Source organism: Protomyctophum bolini (genome assembly GCF_963924005.1).
Source record: "Protomyctophum bolini genome assembly, chromosome: 9".
NCBI lineage: Eukaryota > Metazoa > Chordata > Actinopteri > Myctophiformes > Myctophidae > Protomyctophum > Protomyctophum bolini.
The window spans coordinates 43,329,122-43,350,604 of NC_137870.1; the positions used below are offsets into that span (position 1 = coordinate 43,329,122).

General features: G+C 45.2%; 1 protein-coding gene across 2 annotated transcripts in view; it reads right to left on the reverse strand.

The window, feature by feature from the left end:
* Window positions 1–6,725: 6,725 nt before the first annotated feature.
* man2a1 (mannosidase, alpha, class 2A, member 1) overlaps window positions 6,726–21,483 on the reverse strand; it is a 45,876-nt gene continuing 31,118 nt past the window's right edge. Inside the window, exons 18-25 of one of the 2 annotated variants that reach the window (XM_080772262.1) lie at window positions 21,139–21,253; window positions 20,143–20,276; window positions 19,341–19,482; window positions 17,684–17,814; window positions 16,708–16,902; window positions 16,388–16,501; window positions 6,997–7,164; window positions 6,726–6,863 (exon numbers count right to left, since the gene is read on the reverse strand). In XM_080772262.1, coding sequence (XP_080628388.1) covers window positions 6,834–6,863; window positions 6,997–7,164; window positions 16,388–16,501; window positions 16,708–16,902; window positions 17,684–17,814; window positions 19,341–19,482; window positions 20,143–20,276; window positions 21,139–21,253 — 1,029 coding nt within the window. In that variant the 3' untranslated portion in view covers window positions 6,726–6,833. Of the gene's footprint in view, window positions 7,165–16,387; window positions 16,502–16,707; window positions 16,903–17,683; window positions 17,815–19,340; window positions 19,483–20,142; window positions 20,277–21,138; window positions 21,254–21,483 lie in introns of both variants that reach the window. The other variant, XM_080772261.1, reaches the window with a different exon arrangement.

A 21,483-nucleotide genomic window follows, 5' to 3' on the forward strand; every position in this document is an offset into this window, starting at 1 on the left:
CACAAGTCTGAGGTTGAGCCATGGGTTTTTATGTGTCGTCAAGTCCACTGAATGCTTTTCTTTTCGTGTTGTAATTTTTTTAAATCTATTATTATTAATGACCTCTTAGAATTAGCTTTAATCAGTTGTTTGTTTTGTTCAGTTTCTCTTTACTTTTTTACATTTTTGCTACTATGTTGTTTAAGTTGATCATCCTATTGCGTTTTATGTGTTTTTTCATTTTAGTTTTGCTTTTGTGGATTATGATTTATTAGGTCGGTTGCTTCTCCCAAGTGGGTCTGGGGACCCCCATGGGTCCTTCATGGGGACCCCCAGCGGTCCTTGGGGGTTCCAGGGCACAGTTAGTTAGGACCCCTTATGGGGGTTTATGTAAGAGTTTACAAATGGAACTCATACAAATTCCATTTGTAAGAGTTTACAAATGGAACCAAATGGACCCTTCATGGGGCTATATAACTCTACGGACCCTATTTTCATCAGTGCCTTAACCCCCTAATCCCTAAACTGATTTGCCTTTTATTTTTTAGTATTTTGAAAATCATTTTAAAATTGTTCAACCAATCTACATCGACTACATTGTGAGCTTGTTTAGATCGGCTATTTGAACTAATTAAAAAATGTTTTTCAAACAAAAAGGCAAAGAAGTTTGTAGAGAGATCAGGGGTAATGCATTAACGGAAATAGAGCCCGGCTTAGAGACTGTACGAATGGAACCCAATTGACCCGTAGTCCTTTTGGTTCCATTTGTACTCTCAAGAGTTATGGATGTATACTTGACATCCACTAACCTGTTCAGACGAGGCCTCCTGCAGTGTCTCCAGCCATCTCCATCCTCCATATATACATCTGGCCAGCTTCACCTCTGTGTCTTTATTTAGTATGCCCACATTATTATGGTTATCGTGTATTTTTGTTTGTTCGCCCCCCGGATGGGAAAGCCTTTGGGTCAACTCTTGTTTGGTTTTTTTTTTTAAATATAAAGATAAAAGATGAGTTGACTTGATATGGCAGAGGACAAGTTCCAGACGATGGAACAGAAAGGAATAGAGGAAATTTACAGCAAAAGGTGGAGACCTTTCACTTTGTTTATTTTTTTTAGTGATTTTCTTTGTTATATCTATTTTCATTCTCTTTTTTTTATGCATACTGGTCCTTAGAGGGTAAAGGGGACTTTAAAACGTGTCAAAGCCGGGCCCTATTTTTTTGCATCACACAAGTTACACTGACAAAATAATAAAGGGTGTGGTAAAAAAGGTTAAATGGTGTATTTATATAGCGCCTTTATCCTAGGCGCTTTACATAGATTGTGCATCAATTCACCCATTCACACACACACACACACACACACACACATTCATACGCCGATGGCGGCGGAAACCATGCAAGCTATAGGCACCAACCAACACATCACGAGCAATCAGGGGTTCAGAGTCTTGCTCAAGGACACTTGGACACTAACTCTGGGGGATCGAACTGTTTTAGTCCCGTCCAGTCTGCTCTACCGCGGGTACTCTACCCCTGAGCCGCCGCTGTGCAGCCACACATGTATTTCGCACAGGGGGTAGAGAGGAGAGGGCTCAGCACACACCCCCTGGGGTGCTCCAGCGTTGAGGGTGAGGGGGTCAGATGAAAGCTCTGTATACCTCACATGCTCAGGGACTATATGCACACATATAGACTGCCCTTTTGCCCGTCTGTAAAACACAACTGCCCTTTCCAGACCACGAATGCAGCGTTTACTTTTTACTATACTTGCACGGTGAAAGAAATGCAAACGCCCTCCTCTCCTCTCCATGCCATGGCGGAAGACGGCGTTCGGGAGAATTGCTTTTTTCCAGTGTCCTGAACTTGAACGCAGTATTGTGCGTTGAACAAATGTGTTTAGAAATCCATGTCGTTACACCGCATCTCAATAGAGTCAATAGATTTTGATTAGATTAGATTTAAAAAAAATGGATTTTCTTTGGGACATTTTGGAAAATTTTGGAAACTAAGAAGTAGTGTTGGAAGTGTGTTCAACCTTAACATATTTAGAAAGAATAGATAGAAACATCACTGAAGATACATCCCAGGTGCATCCATGCGATGCATTTGTTTGTCTTCTTTTTAAACATCATCCACTTTTCAACTTCATATACTTTTCAACTTCATATACTTGATCGATTTTGAAGTGAAATTAAAGCACCGACAACGAAGTAAAATCACATTTTAATATTTCCCCCATATTTCCTTCACATGAATCCAGTAACAAGACACACATCACCAAAGTCTGCTGTGCAGTGCAGCTTCATGTCATGATACAACAAGCAAACACCTGTCCCCAAACTCAATACAGACTATTAGGCTATAATCTACGAAGGTTAAGGCACATTATGGATTAAAGTAGTATAAAGCATGAAAGTCCAAGGCACAATAATGTGTCTTATGAAATTAAAAAGTCATAACAGCTTGATTATGATTATCCGTGTTTTGGTATATCACTACTAGTCAGGCGATGGATTTCAGCGTCGTAGAATGTCTGTATTCACGTGGGAAGGAATCGTTTAACCCATTCTGACCGGGCACCCATTTTGGTGTTAGCACTATGTTATGCTTTAGCTATTGAAAAATACCAGATCTACAAGCTCATAGCGCGCCACCGAGTGGCGCGCTACGAGCTTGTAGGTCTGCTATTTTAAAAAAAATCGAAGAACGACTGACATTTTTAGAATCTGATCTCAGGTCAGAATGGGTTAAAGTCCAATAACTATAACTTTCAAAAAATAACAAACCATTTCCAACCCCATTATAAATTTATAAATCTTCAATCAGGTCCTTGCAAATGTACAGTACACACACACACACACACTTACAAATCCCCGCAATACATATAATTAAATAATCATCGCCATCACATTAGATTTAAAAAATAACTGACGCGCACACGCACGCGCGCGCACACACACACACACACACACACACACACGCACACACTCACAGTAAATTACAGAGTAAAACATTCATTTTTGAGCCAAAGGGCTTCATTTTTTCATTCTACAGCAGCAGTGATTTAGCCTATAGTTGGTTTTGCTGCTTGTGACAATTCAACAATAAATTGTTTGCTGTTGAAAGTACAGTGTTTCCCAACCTTTTTTTTTAATCTTCTCACGTCTGACAAAAGCAGAGATACTGCATGTATGCGTACACACAAGTATTGTATACTTCTGTATGACAAATGGTGAAAATAGCTAATCTTCAACCTGAAAAGTGTGAGAACAAAAACTGAAGGTCCTTAATATTAAAGGAAGGGGAAAAAAATATTGAATCACTGATTTAAAGAATTCAGTAGATTATTCTAACAGCATATTGTACTGGTCCTTTACGAGACGTTATATTACTGTGGTATAAGATGTGAGTTCCTCCAGCTGTTTTGTCACGTATACAGCATGCTTGAAAATCCAAGATATTGAATTTCTCATCATTTCTGATATTGGCATGCTGTACATCTCTCCTGTTCCACGTTGAGAGTCAATATTACGTAACAATTTACAGCGCAACTGCGAGAAGAAATTCCACCAAAATTATATATGCTGTATAATTCCCCTCAATCTTCATGAATAGCTACTCAATATGAGGAATATTGTGTTTTTGTACATACATTGAACTTGACTATTTTGAACATGATCTGCTAGTATATGTAATGGCGGTATAAACATGACCACATCTCTGTAATGATTGATTTGTAAAAATGAACAAAAGGAGCAGAGTCTATTCACAGTAAATATACACACAGGCCTTTCACAGAGTACCTTCCCTGTTGGCTCAGTAAGGGGACGTTGTGCTTTGAAACGCAATGCGCAAATTATTATTGTTTGCATGACGTGTTGAATGAAAAGACTGGACGGATTGGAATCATTCGTATACAAAAACAAGACCAAGATTCTCGAAGCCTCGCTACAGAGCACATGCTCTATAGAGCACATGCTGTTTTTGTTATATAGTTTATGTACGCTATATAGTGTAATAGTGTATATTATTAATATACACACACAGCTGTAAGCTGACTGAAGGTCGTCACTTTAGAGCGTCGCAGTCCCGCCCCCTCGAGAGACCCGGAAAATAAATCCCCGTTAATTTTCCCTCATAGACTTTTCAGGAAGTATTTATTTAAAGACGTTTGCGACAAAAGCCAACTCTTGTCGTGACCAATCATGACAACAAACACAATTTTTCGGGCCAAACAAAATAATTAGAAAGTGGAAAACGGTATAGGTGACAACACTTTTTTGTTGTTGTTTTTCTTCTTTATAACTATTTGTTTGGTCCAAAATATTGTGTGTGTTGTCGTGATTTGTCACGACAAAAGTTGGCTTTCGTACGACACTTAAAAGGTCTTTAAATAAATACGTTTTTAAATGTCTATGGGACAAATGCATTGGGATTCATTTCCTGGGCCTGGCATCGTCATGAAAGGGGGCGGGACTGCGACGCTCTACAGAGGAGAAGGTCACCAAAATATCATCCTGGAATCTGCCTATAAGTATTGTGTGCAGGGGTGTAGTTTGGCCTACAGGTGGCACTAGAGGACCGCCTATTGGGTAAAAAAAACACCCTAAAACTAACAACCCTGGAAATAATGTTTTTTGCTGGCATGGACTCCTGGGGACAAAACCGTTGACCTTAAAAACCGGTTTGTCCCGACTCCCGACCCAACCCTTTGGTGTGGTTTAAATGTATTGCATTAATGTAATCTACAATCTACTACAGTATGTAAAGAAATGCACCATTTACCAAGTGCACCATTTAATTGGGTTCTACATTCAGACAGTTTATTTTATTTACTTATCTAACTCGATTTTAAAATAATTTGACCAGCAAGGTGGAGTGGAGATATAAGTATACTGCCTTTAGTGAGTGAATTCCCTCGCCAGGATCAATAGAGAGCGGTCTTTAATTGTTTTGGGGTGAAACTAGATTTTGATAAAAGACTGGACATTGTAGATAAGAGCACAAGGTTTCACTGCTTATTCACTGGCCTCGTCTAACATTTAAAACAATCTGTGGCTGTCGCTGTTATATATGGTATTGGAAGATGACGGCAAAATAGGTTGTAATTGTCCTAAAAACGGTGCATCTTAAAAACATGTTCTTTTGGTACTAAGAGGAAGTGAAATTAAATACATGAAGTGAACAAACTCCAATCATAAATATTCCTGACTTTTTTTTTTTTTTAGTGGACTCATAATATGAGAACAGGTTCAGGGGGCTATGTCCACAGAAAGCATTTGGTCTTTGGTTATCATGTCCGCACTCGCACACATATAGTGTTGATGCCCACAACCTTCTGAAACTGAAACAAAATGCCTTATTTTACTGACAAATAAACTAGACAAAAACTAACTAAAAACTAAAGCCATGATGACTTAAACTATGACTAATTATACTGACAATTTTGTCAAAAGAAATACAAAAAATAGACGACTAAAGTGTTATGGAGGGACTAGTGGAGAAGAGATCCAGCAGAACACTAAAGACAAGTCATTTTATGCTTGGCTGTGTGTGCAAGGTCCCCAAGTTCACATCAATTAGAGAGAGAGAGAGAGAGAGAGAGAGAGAGAGATGTTTGTTGGGCAGGAACCTTAGTTGTAACACTATATTATTGTAAGAATAATGCCCTATTTCGCTGTGCAATAGTGTTGCACAGCAACAAGCCAATCTACAAGCTACAAACTCACAAAGTGTTGTGACGTGAAGCACGGTGAGCTCGTAGATTGGCCATGTTCACTGTTTTTTAGAAACCCTGCGAAAGTCCAAGCCAGAGTGGTTATAAGTGTGTGCAGGTTTTTTAGACATATTGAACCGCTGAAACCGCTAAAAAGTGTTTTAAACCCCGACAGTGGCAATAATTATGTACAGGGCTCGTCTGATGACGACATAGAGAGCGAGTATAGGGAGGCCTATACAAATAATGCATACTAATTTGTTGGGCACCTAGGGAATGAATCCTATTCTACTATTGCACTTGATTATTGTCAAACTATGAATGATAATGGTCAGCATCATATAAGACTCTTTGTTCAGTTGCGTTTGATGGTATCACAGCCCAACCTTTTCTAGGTCAGGTCCTACTTGAAAAGAAAATGGCGTTGGCCCACCCATCTGAGCGCGTAAAAGCGGCAGCCGAATCAGATGGGTGGCCATCTCTGGCCTTCTACCAGAGCTATGTTTCACGTTATGACATTCTATGATATTATAGTGCAGTCAGTGGTTCTCAACCTTTTCAGGCTGGGAAACCCCCAAAAAGAATCACTTGGGGACCCCCACCCTGAGATGCACTTGGTTCAGTTGAGATATTACTTTTATTTTATTTTATATATATTATATATATATATATATATATTATATATATCGTCTATTTTCTCCCCTCTTTCTTATTATTATTTGAGAATTCGACCAATGTTTCACTAGTTTTTACATTATAGCTTGTTGATTTCCTTTGATGCAGTAATTTTTTTGTCTTTTCTTTCTTTCTATTTTTGAGGTATTAAAAATGTCCCAAAAGTCCTTAAATCACTTCACTCACACTGTCACCTGGGGACCCCCCCTCCTCCTCAAGGGCCCGACCCACAGGTTGAGAACCACTGATGTGTGAACGTGTTTTCACTGTGGTTGGACTCGGAATGTGTTGACCTCCATGGGAGAGCTCACTGTGGTTGGACTCGGAATGTGTTGACCTCCATGGGAGAGCTCACTGTGGTTGGACTCGGAATGTGTTGACCTCCATCGGGTCGAGGCAGAGCTCTACTGTATTTGGACTCGGAACGTGTTGACCTCCATGGGGTTGAGGCAGAGCTCTACTGTGGTTGGACTCGGAATGTGTTGACCTCCATGGGAGAGCTCACTGTAGTTGGACTCGGAACGTGTTGACCTCCATGGGAGAGCTCACTGTAGTTGGACTCGGCACGTGTTGACCTCCATGGGAGAGCTCTACTGTAGTTGGACTCGGAACGTGTTGACCTCCATGGGGTTGAGGCAGAGCTCTTTGGGGTTGGTGGTGGCGGGAGGTTGCCGGTTGGGTTCCGACCCGGGATCAGCGGCGGGATCCGCGGCGTCGTGCATCAGAGTCAGCGTGACCGGGGAGACCGACTGGAAGCGCAGGTCGGAGAACAGCTTGTCTAGATCCAACTGGAGAGGGGGAGAGAGAGAGAGAGAGAGAGAGAGAGAGAGAGAGAGAGAACACGAGGGAGAAAGAAAGGATGGATTCATTAATATTATACATCACTATGATGCACTGTACGACATGGAGCACCAAAGTCCTGACGTCACTCGCTCATCCCCTCCATTCCGCTGGATCACGGAAGTAATTTCTCTATGGAGAATAACTATGGGGTCATTATTGTGCCAATAAGTTGAAAAGTAAAAATTCTACTTTTTTCTTGAACTTGAAAAATACCAAGATGTATTCAAAAGCTTTTTTCAGTTTCATTTTTAACTTTAATATACATTTATATTTTTGAGTGGGCCTATATTTTTTTTTTCAGCTTCAGATTTTTTTTTTCATTCTTTGAAGGCTGATTTTACAGCCATTTTATTTTCAGCACGCAACCAAGAGTAAAATGACTTATACTTCCTCCCTTCCTAACATTTTAGTCAAATTTTTTGACGAAATTGACAATATATTTAGTCTTAGTCATCATGGCTTAGTCATTTTTCGTCATGTTTTAGTCAACGAAAGCAGCACTGGCCTCAACTCCTACATTTCTACAAGTGCTTGTCAGGGTTGGGGGTCCCCAGATAAGTGCTTGTCAGGGTTGGGGGTCCCCAGATAAAAATAATAGTTTTGGGTGGTCGCGGCCTGAAAAGATTGACCTCCCTGCCCCTCCCAGGTGTTTGTCGTTAAAATGTTTGAAAAGGCTTCGCCGATGTATAATGTATAAATATGGTTAAAGTGGCTACATTTATTTTGATTTATTTCATCTGGGGACTCCCTGGAACCCCCTTCAAGGACCCCCACTTTGAGGACCCCCTCCATTCATGTTCCGTTCTCTGCAATGACCTGCTGTTATCTCTTCATTTCCCCCCAGGTCCTTTTGTTTACTCAGGGGCCAAAAGGTCACCGGTAGCCCCTCACCTTCAACCCTCTCCACTGGGTCATGTGCTGAAGAAAATGCACTGTCTGCAAGTGTTAAAAAGTGTCATAAAGAGTGTGTGTGTGTGTGTGTGTGTGCGTGTGTGTGTGTGTGTGTGTGTGTGTGTGTGTGTGTGTGTGTGTGTGTGTGTGTGTGTGTGTGTGTGTGTGTGTGTGTGTACAGTGAATCTATACCAACGATTCCCAGACGTTTTCGGCTGAGAAATCTATAAAAGAGCACCTGGCTGGCACCGGCACGTTGTGAGCTTATGTAGCCTTAGCTTATGTTAATTTTGTATTAACATTAACATTAGGCTCGGAATATTGTGTCTGACCCCTTGCATGTGTTGTACCGAGAGTACGAGCTAATGCCATCTGGTAGGAGGTATAGAACTCCACGGTCTGTGTATAATAGATTTAAACACTCTTTTGTTCCCCTGTCAATCAAAATGCTCAATCAGAGATTGCCGAATGCACTTTAATGACCTTTCAGGGTTTGCCAAAAGCACTTTTTTGACTATAGTTGCACTTTATCAAGGGAATGTGTGCAATAACTCCGTTTTGTGTATGTGGGTGTTTCATGGTGTTTTTTCCTTTTCGTATGTGAACGTGTCTGTTATTTGTATGCAGCTGTGACTCTGTCTCCAAGACACATTTCTCCCAAGGGAGACAAATAAAGACAACCTTGAACCTATTTAATTGAAATTCTTTAGAAAAATGTTTGAATTAGTTTGAACTTTTTTGTAATCTTTTGAAATAGACAAATCAAAAACATAAAATAAAGAGGATATTTACTTGCGGGGGTCTATAAAAAAATGGGTCCATCGCATCACCCAAAGATGGGTTCACGACACTGAGATTATTCTCGGTTCACAGTTCACTTGTCATCGCAAAACAACAGGAAGCAGAAATAGAGCGGTTTCCTGCCCACTTGGTTTCTTACTTCCCGTCACACAGCCGAGGTCATTTCGCTGTCATGTGAGGTCATGTGTGCGTGCGTGTGTGCGTGTGTGCGTGTGTTGATCTTTCCTTGTGTTGCTCTGAGCAGAGCACCAGTGTGTGCACGTGAACGTGCATGTGTGTACATACCACTGCTATTTGACACACTGCTGCAGCACAGGATGTGTGTTTGCATGTCGTTTCCATCAGGCCCCGTCAGGCCTTAGTTGTATCTCACATATTTCAACTAAATCCTAAAAGTTTTCTGAAAAACCTATGTTTCTATATGTCAGTGGTGGTGCTCAACCTTTTTCATGTCAAGGACCCCCTAGAATTATATGTATTTGGTCACGGACCCCAATATGAAAATATTTTGTTCCAGCTAGGGACCCCCTCAGAAGCAAAGATTTGAGTTGAGTTCGCTCTGAAAGAATATATATTCAAAGATTTGCAGCACATTTTCAAGATTAAAATAAATAAATAGCAGATCTACAAGCTCGTATGAGCTTGTAGGTCTACTATTTTTGAAAAGCCGAAGAACGACTGACACAGAAACATAGCTTTTTCAGAAAACTGTCAGGATGTAGAAGACATTTTTAGAATCTGATCTCAGGTCAGAATGGGTTAACACGTTTGCCTCTTCCGTACCGTTTACCATCGAGTGAGAAAACGACGTGTGATTTCATCACGTTCGGCCCAGATTTGGCTCAAACAACGGGTTGAATTAATTTCACTCCTATGTGCCACAGAAATGCAGAATGTCCTACCAACAGTCGTAAAGGAATGTGCGTCCTCCCTGCCCTCCTTCATCCTGTCACAGACAAGCTACTGTGTCTCTCAAAGCGTGTCTCATCGCGAAGCATTTTAATTTCAAGGACCCTGACCATGACTCACACTGTTTTAACTGCCTGGTTAAGACATCAAAAGCTGCATTCTCAACAAAAAGTAAAATGAATGCCTTACTTGATCATTCATCATACTATACTGTGTCACACAAATGTATAGCGGAAAAAAATATAGATCTAAAAGCTCAAAGCGTGTCGCATTGTGAAGCATTTTAATTTCAAGGACATACCCATAACTCGTCTAACGTCAAAAAGGCTGGATGGCAGCAAATGACCTCCGGCTGGACACATTTATAATATGACCTTAGTTATGCATTACTGTACGCGTTTGTTTGTTTTTCAGTACGTCATTTAGCTCATTGCCTATTGGCTATGTGACATAAGTAAGTATAGCCTTGCCGAGCCATGAGGCCCATAGGGCAAGAGCCTATCTCCTGTTTCTGTAGCCATGAGGCCCATAGGGGCAGGAGCCTATCTCCTGTTTCTGTAGCCATGAGGCCCATAGGGGCAGGAGCCTATCTCCTGTTTCTGTAGCCATGAGGCCCATAGGGGCAGGAGCCTATCTCCTGTTTCTGTAGCCATGAGGCCCATAGGGGCAGGAGCCTATCTCCTGTTTCTGTAGCCATGAGGCCCATAGGGGCAGGAGCCTATCTCCTGTTTCTGTAGCCATGAGGCCCATAGGGCAAGAGCCTATCTCCTGTTTCTGTAGCCATGAGGCCCATAGGGGCAGGAGCCTATCTCCTGTTTCTGTAGCCATGAGGCCCATAGGGGCAGGAGCCTATCTCCTGTTTCTGTAGCCATGAGGCCCATAGGGGCAGGAGCCTATCTCCTGTTTCTGTAGCCACGAGGCCCATAGGGGGCAGGAGTCTATCTCTTGTTTCTGTAGCCACGAGGCCCATAGGGGGCAGGAGCCTATCTCCTGTTTCTGTAGCCATGAGGCCCATAGGGGGCAGGAGCCTATCTCCTGTTTCTGTAGCCATGAGGCCCATAGGGGCAGGAGCCTATCTCCTGTTTCTATAGCCATGAGGCCCATAGGGGGCAGGAGCCTATCTCCTGTTTCTGTAGCGTGAGGCAGCTTGATGTACAAGTACACCCCCTGGACATGACGCTAGTATGTCGCAGGGACTTATACCCCCAATCCAACCCTTGATGCTGAGTGTCAAGCAGGGAGAGGCACTGGGTCCCATTTTTACAGTCTTTGGTATGACCCGGCCGGGGATCAGGGCGGACACTCTAACCACAAGGCCACCATGAGCTGGCTATGAGTATGTGACAATTGTGACATGCTGCACATAATAATAACAGGATTTGTTATTTCCTATACAGAGGTTTCACTTTGTATCCCCCCCAGGTGATACAAAGTGGCCGGCTCAGCATGAGCTCAGTTCGGGGCTCTCCCCAGGTTGGCAGAGAGGGAGTAGTATAAGGTTACAGTTTAGGAGGCATTGGCACCAGGTGAAAGAAATGGGTTATAAAATTGTGGCATGAAAAAAATTAAATTCCAGAAGCCTATAATGTCAAGCAATAGATGCTTTCTCACTGCCAAATACTTTGTTTCTTTAGACATATCACCAGCGTGTGTGTGTGTGTGTGTGTGTGTGTGTGTGTGTGTGTGTGTACCTTTCCCTGCGTTGTCGTGCACGGCAGTCCAGTGTGTGTGTGTGTGTGTGTGTGTGTGTGTGTGTGTGTGTGTGTGTGTGTGTACCTTTCCCTTCGTTGTCGTGCACAGCAGTCCAGTGTGTGTGTGTGTGTGTGTGTGTGTGTACCTTTCCCTGTGTGGTCGTGCACAGCAGTCCAGTGTGTGTGTGTGTGTGTGTGTGTGTGTGTACCTTTCCCTGCGTTGTCGTGCACAGCAGTCCAGTGTGTGTGTGTGTGTGTGTGTACCTTTCCCTGCGTTGTCGTGCACAGCAGTCCAGTGTGTGTGTGTGTGTGTGTGTGTGTGTGTGTGTGTGTGTGTACCTTTCCCTGCGTTGTCGTGCACAGCAGTCCAGTGTGTGTGTGTGTGTGTGTGTGTGTGTGTGTGTGTGTGTGTACCTTTCCCTGCGTTGTCGTGCACAGCAGTCCAGTGTGTGTGTGTGTGTGTGTGTGTGTGTGTGTGTGTGTGTGTGTGTGTGTGTGTGTGTGTGTGTGTGTGTGTACCTTTCCCTGCGTTGTCGTGCACAGCAGTCCAGTGTGTGTGTGTGTGTGTGTACCTTTCCCTGCGTTGTCGTGCACAGCAGTCCAGTGTGTGTGTGTGTGTGTGTGTGTGTGTGTGTGTGTGTGTGTACCTTTCCCTGCGTTGTCGTGCACAGCAGTCCAGTGTGTGTGTGTGTGTGTGTGTGTGTGTGTGTGTGTGTGTGTGTACCTTTCCCTGCGTGGTCGTGCACAGTTTGATTCATGAAACACAGGAAATGATGTTGTAATCCAAAGTGCAGTGGACTCTGCATGGCAGGGGCGTCCTCCTCCCTGAGCCAAGCTTGCGCCTGACCGCATACCTGTTGTGTAGGATTGATGTTGGTAATCGAAGCACCGATGAGAGACACTGTGGGTCTTCAGATGAGCAGTGACAGCGTTTGGGTCATCAGGTGGGCAGGACCTCCTTCTTGGGTGTTTCGCTGACTGGCCCACGACACCTCCAGAGGGTTCAGCAGTGAATCCCAGCGTCCCAGGTTCACTCCCTACTAGCTGTCACGACTCATCTGAAGGCCCATGTGGGGTCCTTTTTCTTCATCCACAGCCACTGACTCCCCTTTTCAGCAGCCCTGGAGAGGTCCTTGATCGCCTGCCGGTGGGCCTTCCCCCGTACTCCCATCTCCCTGAGTAGCTTAGATGTTGAGGTAGCTACGAACCCTCTGCAACCTACTTCCACTGGGCAGACCTTCGCTTTCCAGCCTTGTTGTTGAGCATCTGCTGCGAGATCGGCGTACCTCAGCATCTTCCGCTCGTAGGCCTCCTCCACTGCACCCTCCCAGGGCACAGTGAGTTCGATGATGAAGACGAGCTTGAGCGAGGCTGACCATAGAACCAGGTCTGGTCGCAGGTTGGTGGATGCGATCTCAGCTGGGAAGCAGAGTTTTGTGTCCAGGTCTACCAGCATCTTCCAGTCCCGTGCTCTGCCAAGCTGCCCGGTGTCTGGTTTTGTGGTGGTGCTGCTTGCTTTACCCTTGCCCTCCCGAACAAATGGTGTTGGCTGCCAACGGGATGACGGGGGAGGAAGGGAGTTCACGCTTGTCCGGCGACTTTCCAGCACTGCTGCAAGACACTTTAGCACCTGGTTGTGCCGCCAGGTGTAGCGACCTTGGGTGAGGCTGGTCTTGCATCCCACTAAGATGTGCTTCAGTGTTGCTAGACTTGGACATAGAGGGCACGTGGGGTCTTCACCATACCACTGGCTTAGGTTGACAGGAGAAGGTAAGACGTCGTAGGCAGCCCTGATGGTGAAGCTCGCCCTGAATGCCTCCATCTCCCACAGATCTTTCCAGGAGATCTTCCTCTTCTCCACTCCTTCCCATGCCATCCACTGCCCTTGCTTTGCCTGCGCAACAGCCTTTGCGCGCCTTCCTGCTTCCTCTTCCTGACGTACCTCCTGGACCACCAGCTTGCGTCTCTGAGATGGGTTGGCCTTGCTCCAGGCTGGTGTACTGGCCCCAAGGCCGAGACCACTCCTCCCCTCTTGTACTCTGCCCACGATGTCCCTGTGTCTGAGTGCTGCCTTTGCCTGCTCAGTTGCGACCAATGGGGTCCACTTCCTCCCAGTGGCCAGGATGGGGGCAGCTTGGGCTACAAATGGATCGTTTGAATCCAGGAGCATCATCTCCAGTCTTACTTTGGCGCACTTGTACTCCTCTGCCAGACTGGAAATGGGTAGGTGTAACATCCCTTTTCCATAGAGCCCAATGCTGCTGAGGCACCTGGGAAGGCCGAGCCACTTCCTTACATATGAGTTGACCAGTCTCTCCAGCTTTTCCACCTTTGAGAGCGGGACTTCATAGAGTGTTAGTGGCCACAGGAGACGAGGAAGTAGTCCGTACTGCATGCACCAGAGTTTCAGCTTGCCAGGAAGCAGGGTTTTATCTATGTTTTCCAGGCCACTGACTACCTCCTTCCTGAGCTGCTCTACTTGCTCTTTGTCTTTGAGGGAGGCGTCATACCAACGACCTAGGCTTTTCACAGGCTTCTCGGTGACCGTTGGAATGGGTTCCTCGCCAATGTGGAAGCGGTGGTCTACCAGCTTCCCCTTGACTATGGAGATGCTTCTGGACTTGGACGGCTTGATCTTCATGCGGGCCAGCTCAATGTTTTCCTGGAGCTTTCCCAGTAGCCGTACAGTGCAAGCCTTGGTCACGGTGAGTGTTGTGAGGTCGTCCATGTAGGCTCTAATCGGCGGCAGCCTCAGGCCAGGTTTTATTCGCTGTCCTCCAACCACCCATCGAGAGGCCCTGATGATGACCTCCATGGCCAGGGTGAAGGCTAGTGGGGAGATGGTGCAGCCGGCCATGATTCCCACTTCCAGATGGTGCCATGATGTAGTAAACTCTGTTGTTGTCACACAGAGCTGGACATCCTGGAAGTAGGCCTTGACAAGTGATGTGAGAGCTGGTGGGACCCTGAAGTACTTGAAGGCTGTCCACAGGAGGTTGTGAGGAACTGAGCCAAAAGCGTTGGCGAGGTCCAGAAACACCACGTGGAGGTCTGTTTTCTCCCTCTTGGCGACCTGGATCTGATGCCAGATCACACTGGCGTGTTCCACACACCCTGAGAAGCCCGAGATACCTGCTTTCTGGATTGACGTGTCAATCAGGTTGTTTCTATGTAGGTATCCTGCCAGTCTCTGCGCGACCACACTGAAGAAGATTTTTCCCTCGACATTTAGAAGGCTGATCTGGCGGAATTGGCCGATTTCTGAGGAGTCCTTTTCCTTGGGGATCAGGATCCCTCCGGCTCTCCGCCAGGATGTTGGTATCTCCTTCTTCTGCCACACGACTTTCATCAACTTCCAGAGGAATCGCAGGACATCCGGTGCATTTTTGTAGAGCCTGTATGGAACTCCGTTGGGACCTGGAGCTGATGCGGCCCTTGCTCTGTGCACGGTTTTGTCTACTTCGCTCCATCTGGGTGGACTAACATCTAGCTTGTGCTCTGGTGGATTAACTGGTGGCATGTCAGATGGGAGTGAAACCTCTTCCTGGTGTCGGTCATCTGTGCAGGACTTTTTTAGATGTTCTTCCAGAGTGGCCTTTGACACTGAGAGACTTCCGCTCTTCTCCTTTGTGAAGAGACTCTTCACAAATTTGAAAGGATCTTTGTAGAAGCGTGTTCTTGTGTGCTCCTTCCTTCTGCGCTTCTTCAGGAGATTTTCAGCCCTCCTCAGTGTTGCAAGCCTGCTCTGAATCTCTTCCTGCAGCACGTTTATTCCTTCCTTCTCCTCCTCTGTGGCCTTCCTCCATTGCTTCTTCAGCTGCCTTCTCTCCTTGACAAGTCGGTCTATTTCTGTCTGCCTTCTGGACTTGGTGGGAATTGACGGAGTAGATTGTTTGCTTTCGTTCACTCCGAACCGCTCCGCTCCATAGGCATAGATTAGGTTGCCCATTCTCTCCAACTTCTTCATGGTGGACCCTTTGATCCCTTCTAGGATGTTGCAGAGATCAGTGTTAACCTCCTTCCACAGCGTCTTGTCGCAGGACTTTGGCCACTTTACTAATGGCCTTCGCCCCTGGATCTTCTCCTCTGCCGGTGGTCGTGATGTGTTGGGTTCAGGTTGTTCTCCTGTGCCTTCCTCCTCCTCCTCTGGGGCAGGGGTGTTGATGTCCTGCAGACTGTGGTGTGTATCCTGCTGCTGAACTTCAGTCGACTGACTCGACCTGCTTCTCAAAAAGTAGCTGTCGATGCGACTTCCCTGTTGACCCTTCTTTAGGCACCCTTTCTTGCCCTGGTGTATCTTCAGGCCATGGGTGGAGGTAACCCTTGTCCAGCCACATATGCAGTTCTGGAGCGTGTGTCCTGCTTTAGCTGTTGAAGCCTCGGGTATACTGGTCATCAATCTCGTAGTCTTTTCCGTTCCTGTGTTCGTTACCGGGTTGTCTGCCGATGAGCCATCTTCCGCCCCCGCTCTCGCAGGCTCAAGGGGTGTTTTCTTCTTAGAACTTTTCGTAGCCAATTTTGGGTGGGACTCATACACTACTCGTGCTGAACCCCGCCGCCACGGGTAGCTAGCCCATGGCGGCCCCGTTGGGGTCTATTCCCTCCTGCCAGCTGTCTCTCCATGCCGTCGCAAGGTCTTCCCCTTGTTGCCAGCTGCTCTTTCGCAGCAGTCACTGGTTCACCAGATGATCAGATTCATGAAACACAGGAAATGATGTTGTAATCCAAAGTACAGCAGTCCAGTGTGTGTGTGTGTGTGTACCTTTCCCTGTGTGGTCGTGCACAGCAGTCCAGTGTGTGTGTGTGTGTGTGTGTACCTTTCCCTGTGTGGTCGTGCACAGCAGTCCAGTGTGTGTGTGTGTGTGTGTGTGTGTACCTTTCCCTGCGTTGTCGTGCACAGCAGTCCAGTGTGTGTGTGTGCAAAGCGACAGTCAAATCCTTTCCGGTGCAGAATGAGCGCTGATTCGTCTGACGGTCCGCCTCCTTCTCCCTGATTGGACAAAAATACTTAATTTTAATTACACAATTATTGACATGCACCTTTCGATGACGGGACGTGTTCCCCCTCCCCCCCTCCAATTCTAACCAAAGATTGTGTTTTTGACGGCCCATCGCGGTCCCATCGCCACCATTCTTCTGTGGGTTACAATCTGGTCTCAGGTCAGAATGGGTTTTAAGTGGCTGGACGTCACTCACCTTGTTCTGTATGCTCCTCAGATTCAGCAGGTGGATGTCGCAGGGCATGGAGGAGGCCAGGGGCCTGCTGGAGCGCAGGGCCACGGAGCCGCTGTCAGGGCTCACCGCCATGGTCAGCAGAGGATGGTTGAGGAACAGCAGAGACATGTGGCTGACTATGGACGGGTAGCTGACCGGAGACGCTGCAGCGTCCTCCTGACAAAGGAAAAAGGAAAGCAAAGTTACTATATTTACCCAGGGTAACTGGACTATAAGCTCAAGAACTTGTTTATACAGCCAGGCCCTGCTCATAGAACATTTCATGGTAGAGGTTCAAAGCCTTGCTCAAGGGCACTTGAAGCAGTGGTAATTTTAACGTGCCGGTCCGGGGATACGAACTATAGCGACCTTCACGATATCAAGACCGCTATACGCAAACCGTTCGGCCACCGCTGCCCCACAAAACAGCAATAGAGAGAGTATCCATGCACATCACGAAAGTGTCACGGAAAATGTTTCGTCGACTACCTTTTTCCACTGACAAAAACTAAATGGAAACTAAATGAAAGCTAAGGTATGGTGACTAAAACTAGGACTAAATACACTGACAATTTTCGTCAACAAATAAAAACTAGACTAGAATTTTTAGGAAGGGACTATAGTGGACAAGAGTCCAGTATGAGTAATTTAATACTCGGTTGCATGCTGAAAATAGCAGATCTACAAGCTCACAACTGTTGTGAGCTTGAAGACGATAAGACGATACAATTTACAATTTACAATTTAGGCATTTAGCAGACGCTCTTAATCCAGAGCGACTTACATTAAGCAAGAACAAAAAGCATGGGGAATACATCACATAAAAACATTTATCATGAAACATGTGTAAGCTAAGAAAGTAACAGTGGAATATCTATAATGAAATAAGCTATACGATAGGCCCCTGGTGTCCTAGTCTCCTATAGCCCCTGGTCTCCCTGGTCTCCTATAGCCTTACCTCCTCTCCTTCTCTCCTCTCCAGCAGCAGCCTGAAGGTGCTGGCGGTCAGCTTGTTGTCGGTGACGCCCTGACCCAGACCTCTGTTGTCATCCTGGTTCAACCTGCGGTCTAGAATGACCTCCAGCTGGCCTGGAGAGAGAGAGAGAGAGAGAGAGAGAGAGAGAGGGAGAGGGAGAGATAGAGGGAGAGGGAGAGGGAGAAGCCTGGGATCAGTGCCGTGATTTTTGTACTTTTTCTGTTTTGTATGCGTTTGTTTGTTTGTTTTTTTTTTGGGGGGGGGGGGGGTGTCCCACATATAAATGGCATTCTACAACAGGTGGTTTCGTTTCCGATTGATGAATTTTCAGGGCAAGACCTCAACCTCAGCGTGTGAGGACTCGGCCCCGGCCAGCCTGGTACCCTAGTCAAAATATGGCCCTTGAGGAAAATTAATTGGGGAACCCTGCTCTAACAGATACCACGGTGTGGTTACAGCATGCAAATATGTCTTCCCTGTGTATTTTTTGGTTTCTTCCTGAAAGCTGTAAAGCCTTAATTGAGTCAAAAAGGCTCACTCCAAATACACCATGACTTAGTGACATCATACAATCATCCTCGCCCCTAACCCCTCCCCCCATTCTCATGCAACAACAGCTGTGAGTGACGCTTAAGTTCAGGTGGGTTAAAAGCAGGTATACCGGTACTTAATGAACTGGTGGGCGTGGAGGACACACATAAAAAACACCGTTTTCTCACACTTTCTGTACACTTTTTTTTTAACCTGATGATCTTGTTTAAGCGGTTCTTTTCATTGGTTCAATATTGATAAAACCCACACACTTAAATAGGCAATCTATAAGCTCATATAACGTGTCAGGACGAGGTGCAACACGTTTACGTCATGCGACTAAGTAGGTCAAGAATCTATGAAGAGAAACGCCAACGAACACCAACTTTTGAAAAAGGTTCGTCAACTACCTTTTTTCTGACGAAAACTAAATGGAAACTAAATGAAAACTAAGCTACGGTGACTAAAACTAAGACTAAATATGCTGACAATTTCATCAACAAATGACTAAAATGTTAGGCAGGGACTAGTGGACAAGAGATCCAGTAGTAATTTTACAATTAGTTGCATGCTGAAAATAGACAATCTAAAAGCCTGTCGTGTGCTTTTAGATCGGCTATTTTCAGTCATGTAAAAATCTGTCATTACGGCGGCATCAAGGCCTGCCAAAATACATTTTGTTCGACTAAATCAACTGTAGATTTAGTCGACTAAAATCTTATGATATTTAGTCGACAAAAAAATAGACTAACACTAAAACATTCCGGGTGACTAAAACTAAATGAAAACTATTCGAGAGACTATGACTAAAACTAGAATCTAAATGTACTGCCAAAAACTAAACAAGGGACTCAATTATTTTCGCTCCTATGCCACCAAAATGTGGAACGCCCTACCAACAGTCATTAAGACATGCGAATCCCTTGACTCCTTCAAAACCACTCTCAAAGGGCACCTACGGACGGCTGCAATTCGAAACTGGCCTCTGTAAAATCTGAATCTGATCTCAGGTTAGAATGGGTTAACAGTCTTTGTATTGAGTTTGTGCTTGAAATGTACTGTAATAATTCTGCAAACAGTTAATAAATATTTCAATCAAAGCACTGACCAGACTTGAGGCTGGCGGCTCCCAGGGACTGAGCGGAGAGCAGGGTGAGGCGGGTGGCGGGGTCCTGGAGGTAGGCCATGCTGGTCATGGGGTAGAAGTTAGCCTGGAGAGGCAGCTTGGACATGGTCCTACGAGGCTGGATCTGACACGCACAACAAACACACACAAGGTTGTCAAAACATCCATATAGGCAACTTCTTCTGTCTATATGGATCATTTTAGTTTTTGGTGATTCTCAGTCTTTTTGAGGGGCGCTAGCCCCTTCTATGCACAGCTTTGTGTGTCTGTCTGTCCATTTGAACACGGAACGTGCTCAGCTGATTGGCTGAGAGCACGGAAAGTGATGATGTATGATGATGTATGATGATAAGAGCGCCCATCACTTCACACACGATGTGGGCCCCCAATTTGACCAACGTTTTCAGGCCGCAACCGCCCCAAAAAAATAATCATATAATTTGAACCGGGGACCCCTCGGGGACCCCTCCACCCTGAATATCGTCTACAAGCTCACAACTATCGTAAATATTGTGAAAACAGCCAGTCTATACAAGCTTGAGTTTGTAGCTCCAACCAACGGTGCAAACATATAGTAAACGGTCATATTGCTCAGAAAAAAGTATCCATGACTAATTTTCTCCCCCCCCCAAAAAAATAAAAAAGTACAAAGAGTTGCAGATGTGCATGACTATACATTATATAGGGCCATGATGGAAACAACCCCTCTTTGGGTTGTCCTTTTTAGCATTATTGTGCTACTGTAAGCAATCAATCAATCAATCAATGAAAACAGGTGCTGTACCTGGAAGCCATTGAGGTCGGTGAAGAAGCGGTCTTTGCTCTCCACGTCGGTGTTGATCCTCATGGCCAGCTCCTTGTTCACCTCCCCTCTGATGTCCACCAGGTTAGACAGCTCCACGCCATGCGCCTCCACACCTGCAGGGGGCGTTTAAGCCCAGTTATAGACCATGTCTTAAAATCATGACAATTTTCTGAGAAACCTCATGTTTCTGTATCAGTGGTGTTCAATATTTCATGTCAAGGACCCCCAGAAATTATATGTAATTGGTAGCCGACCCCTATCTGAAAATATGTTGTTCCAGGGACCCCCGCAGAAGCACTTCTGGAAACAGTCGAAGAGAACCAGTATTACGTTTTAAAAGGAACAGCAAACCCATATCATTAAATGGACATGAATTACAGGCACACTTTTTTTTAAACTGTATGTATTATTTTTTTAAATGTCTATTTGGAACTCGACATAAGTGACTGTGAGGAGAGCACTAGAACGATTTTTAAATATTGTTGCATGAAGATGAATGAAGATAAGAAAAGTGTTAACATGACATGACATTTCCTGCTGACATGTTGGCACCAATCATTATAATCAGCAATAATTATATTGTGCATTTGTAACTTCATGTATAGTCAGGACATTGAAAGCAAATTGACTTCATTTGCATATTACCTTCAGGGACATTTGAATAGCGTGCTTAAAATTACAATGACATTTGGATGGAAACAGTTACAGTTACTCACATGCATGTGCGTGCGCTCTCTCGCACACGCACACACGCACGCACGCACGCACGCACGCACGCACACACACACACACACACACACACACACACACACACACACACACACACACACACACACACACACACACACACACACACACACACACACACACACACACACACACACACACACACACACACACACACACACACACACACACACACACACACACACACACACACACACACACACACACACACACACACACACACACTACCTGTGCCATGGTATAGGCGCGCCGTGTGCGTGAAGTGCTGGAAGCAGGAAGTGATCTCAGAGAAGACACGCCCCCTAGTGACCCGGATGAGGGGGGGCTGGGAGAGAGAGTAAGGCTGGGGGGAGAGAGAGAGGGGGGGAGGGGGTTAAAACTTTATTCATGCTCAGGAGAACAGCATCGCTCGTCCAAATAAACAACCAATTAATGGAAATGAATGCCCTACTAATGAAAGTTCAGTGCGTGTGTAGATCGGGCGATTTTTACAACACATAATAATGAAAAAGGATTAAAGGAACGATCTATAGGTCTAGGATATATCCAACGAATATATCATCACTGAAACGG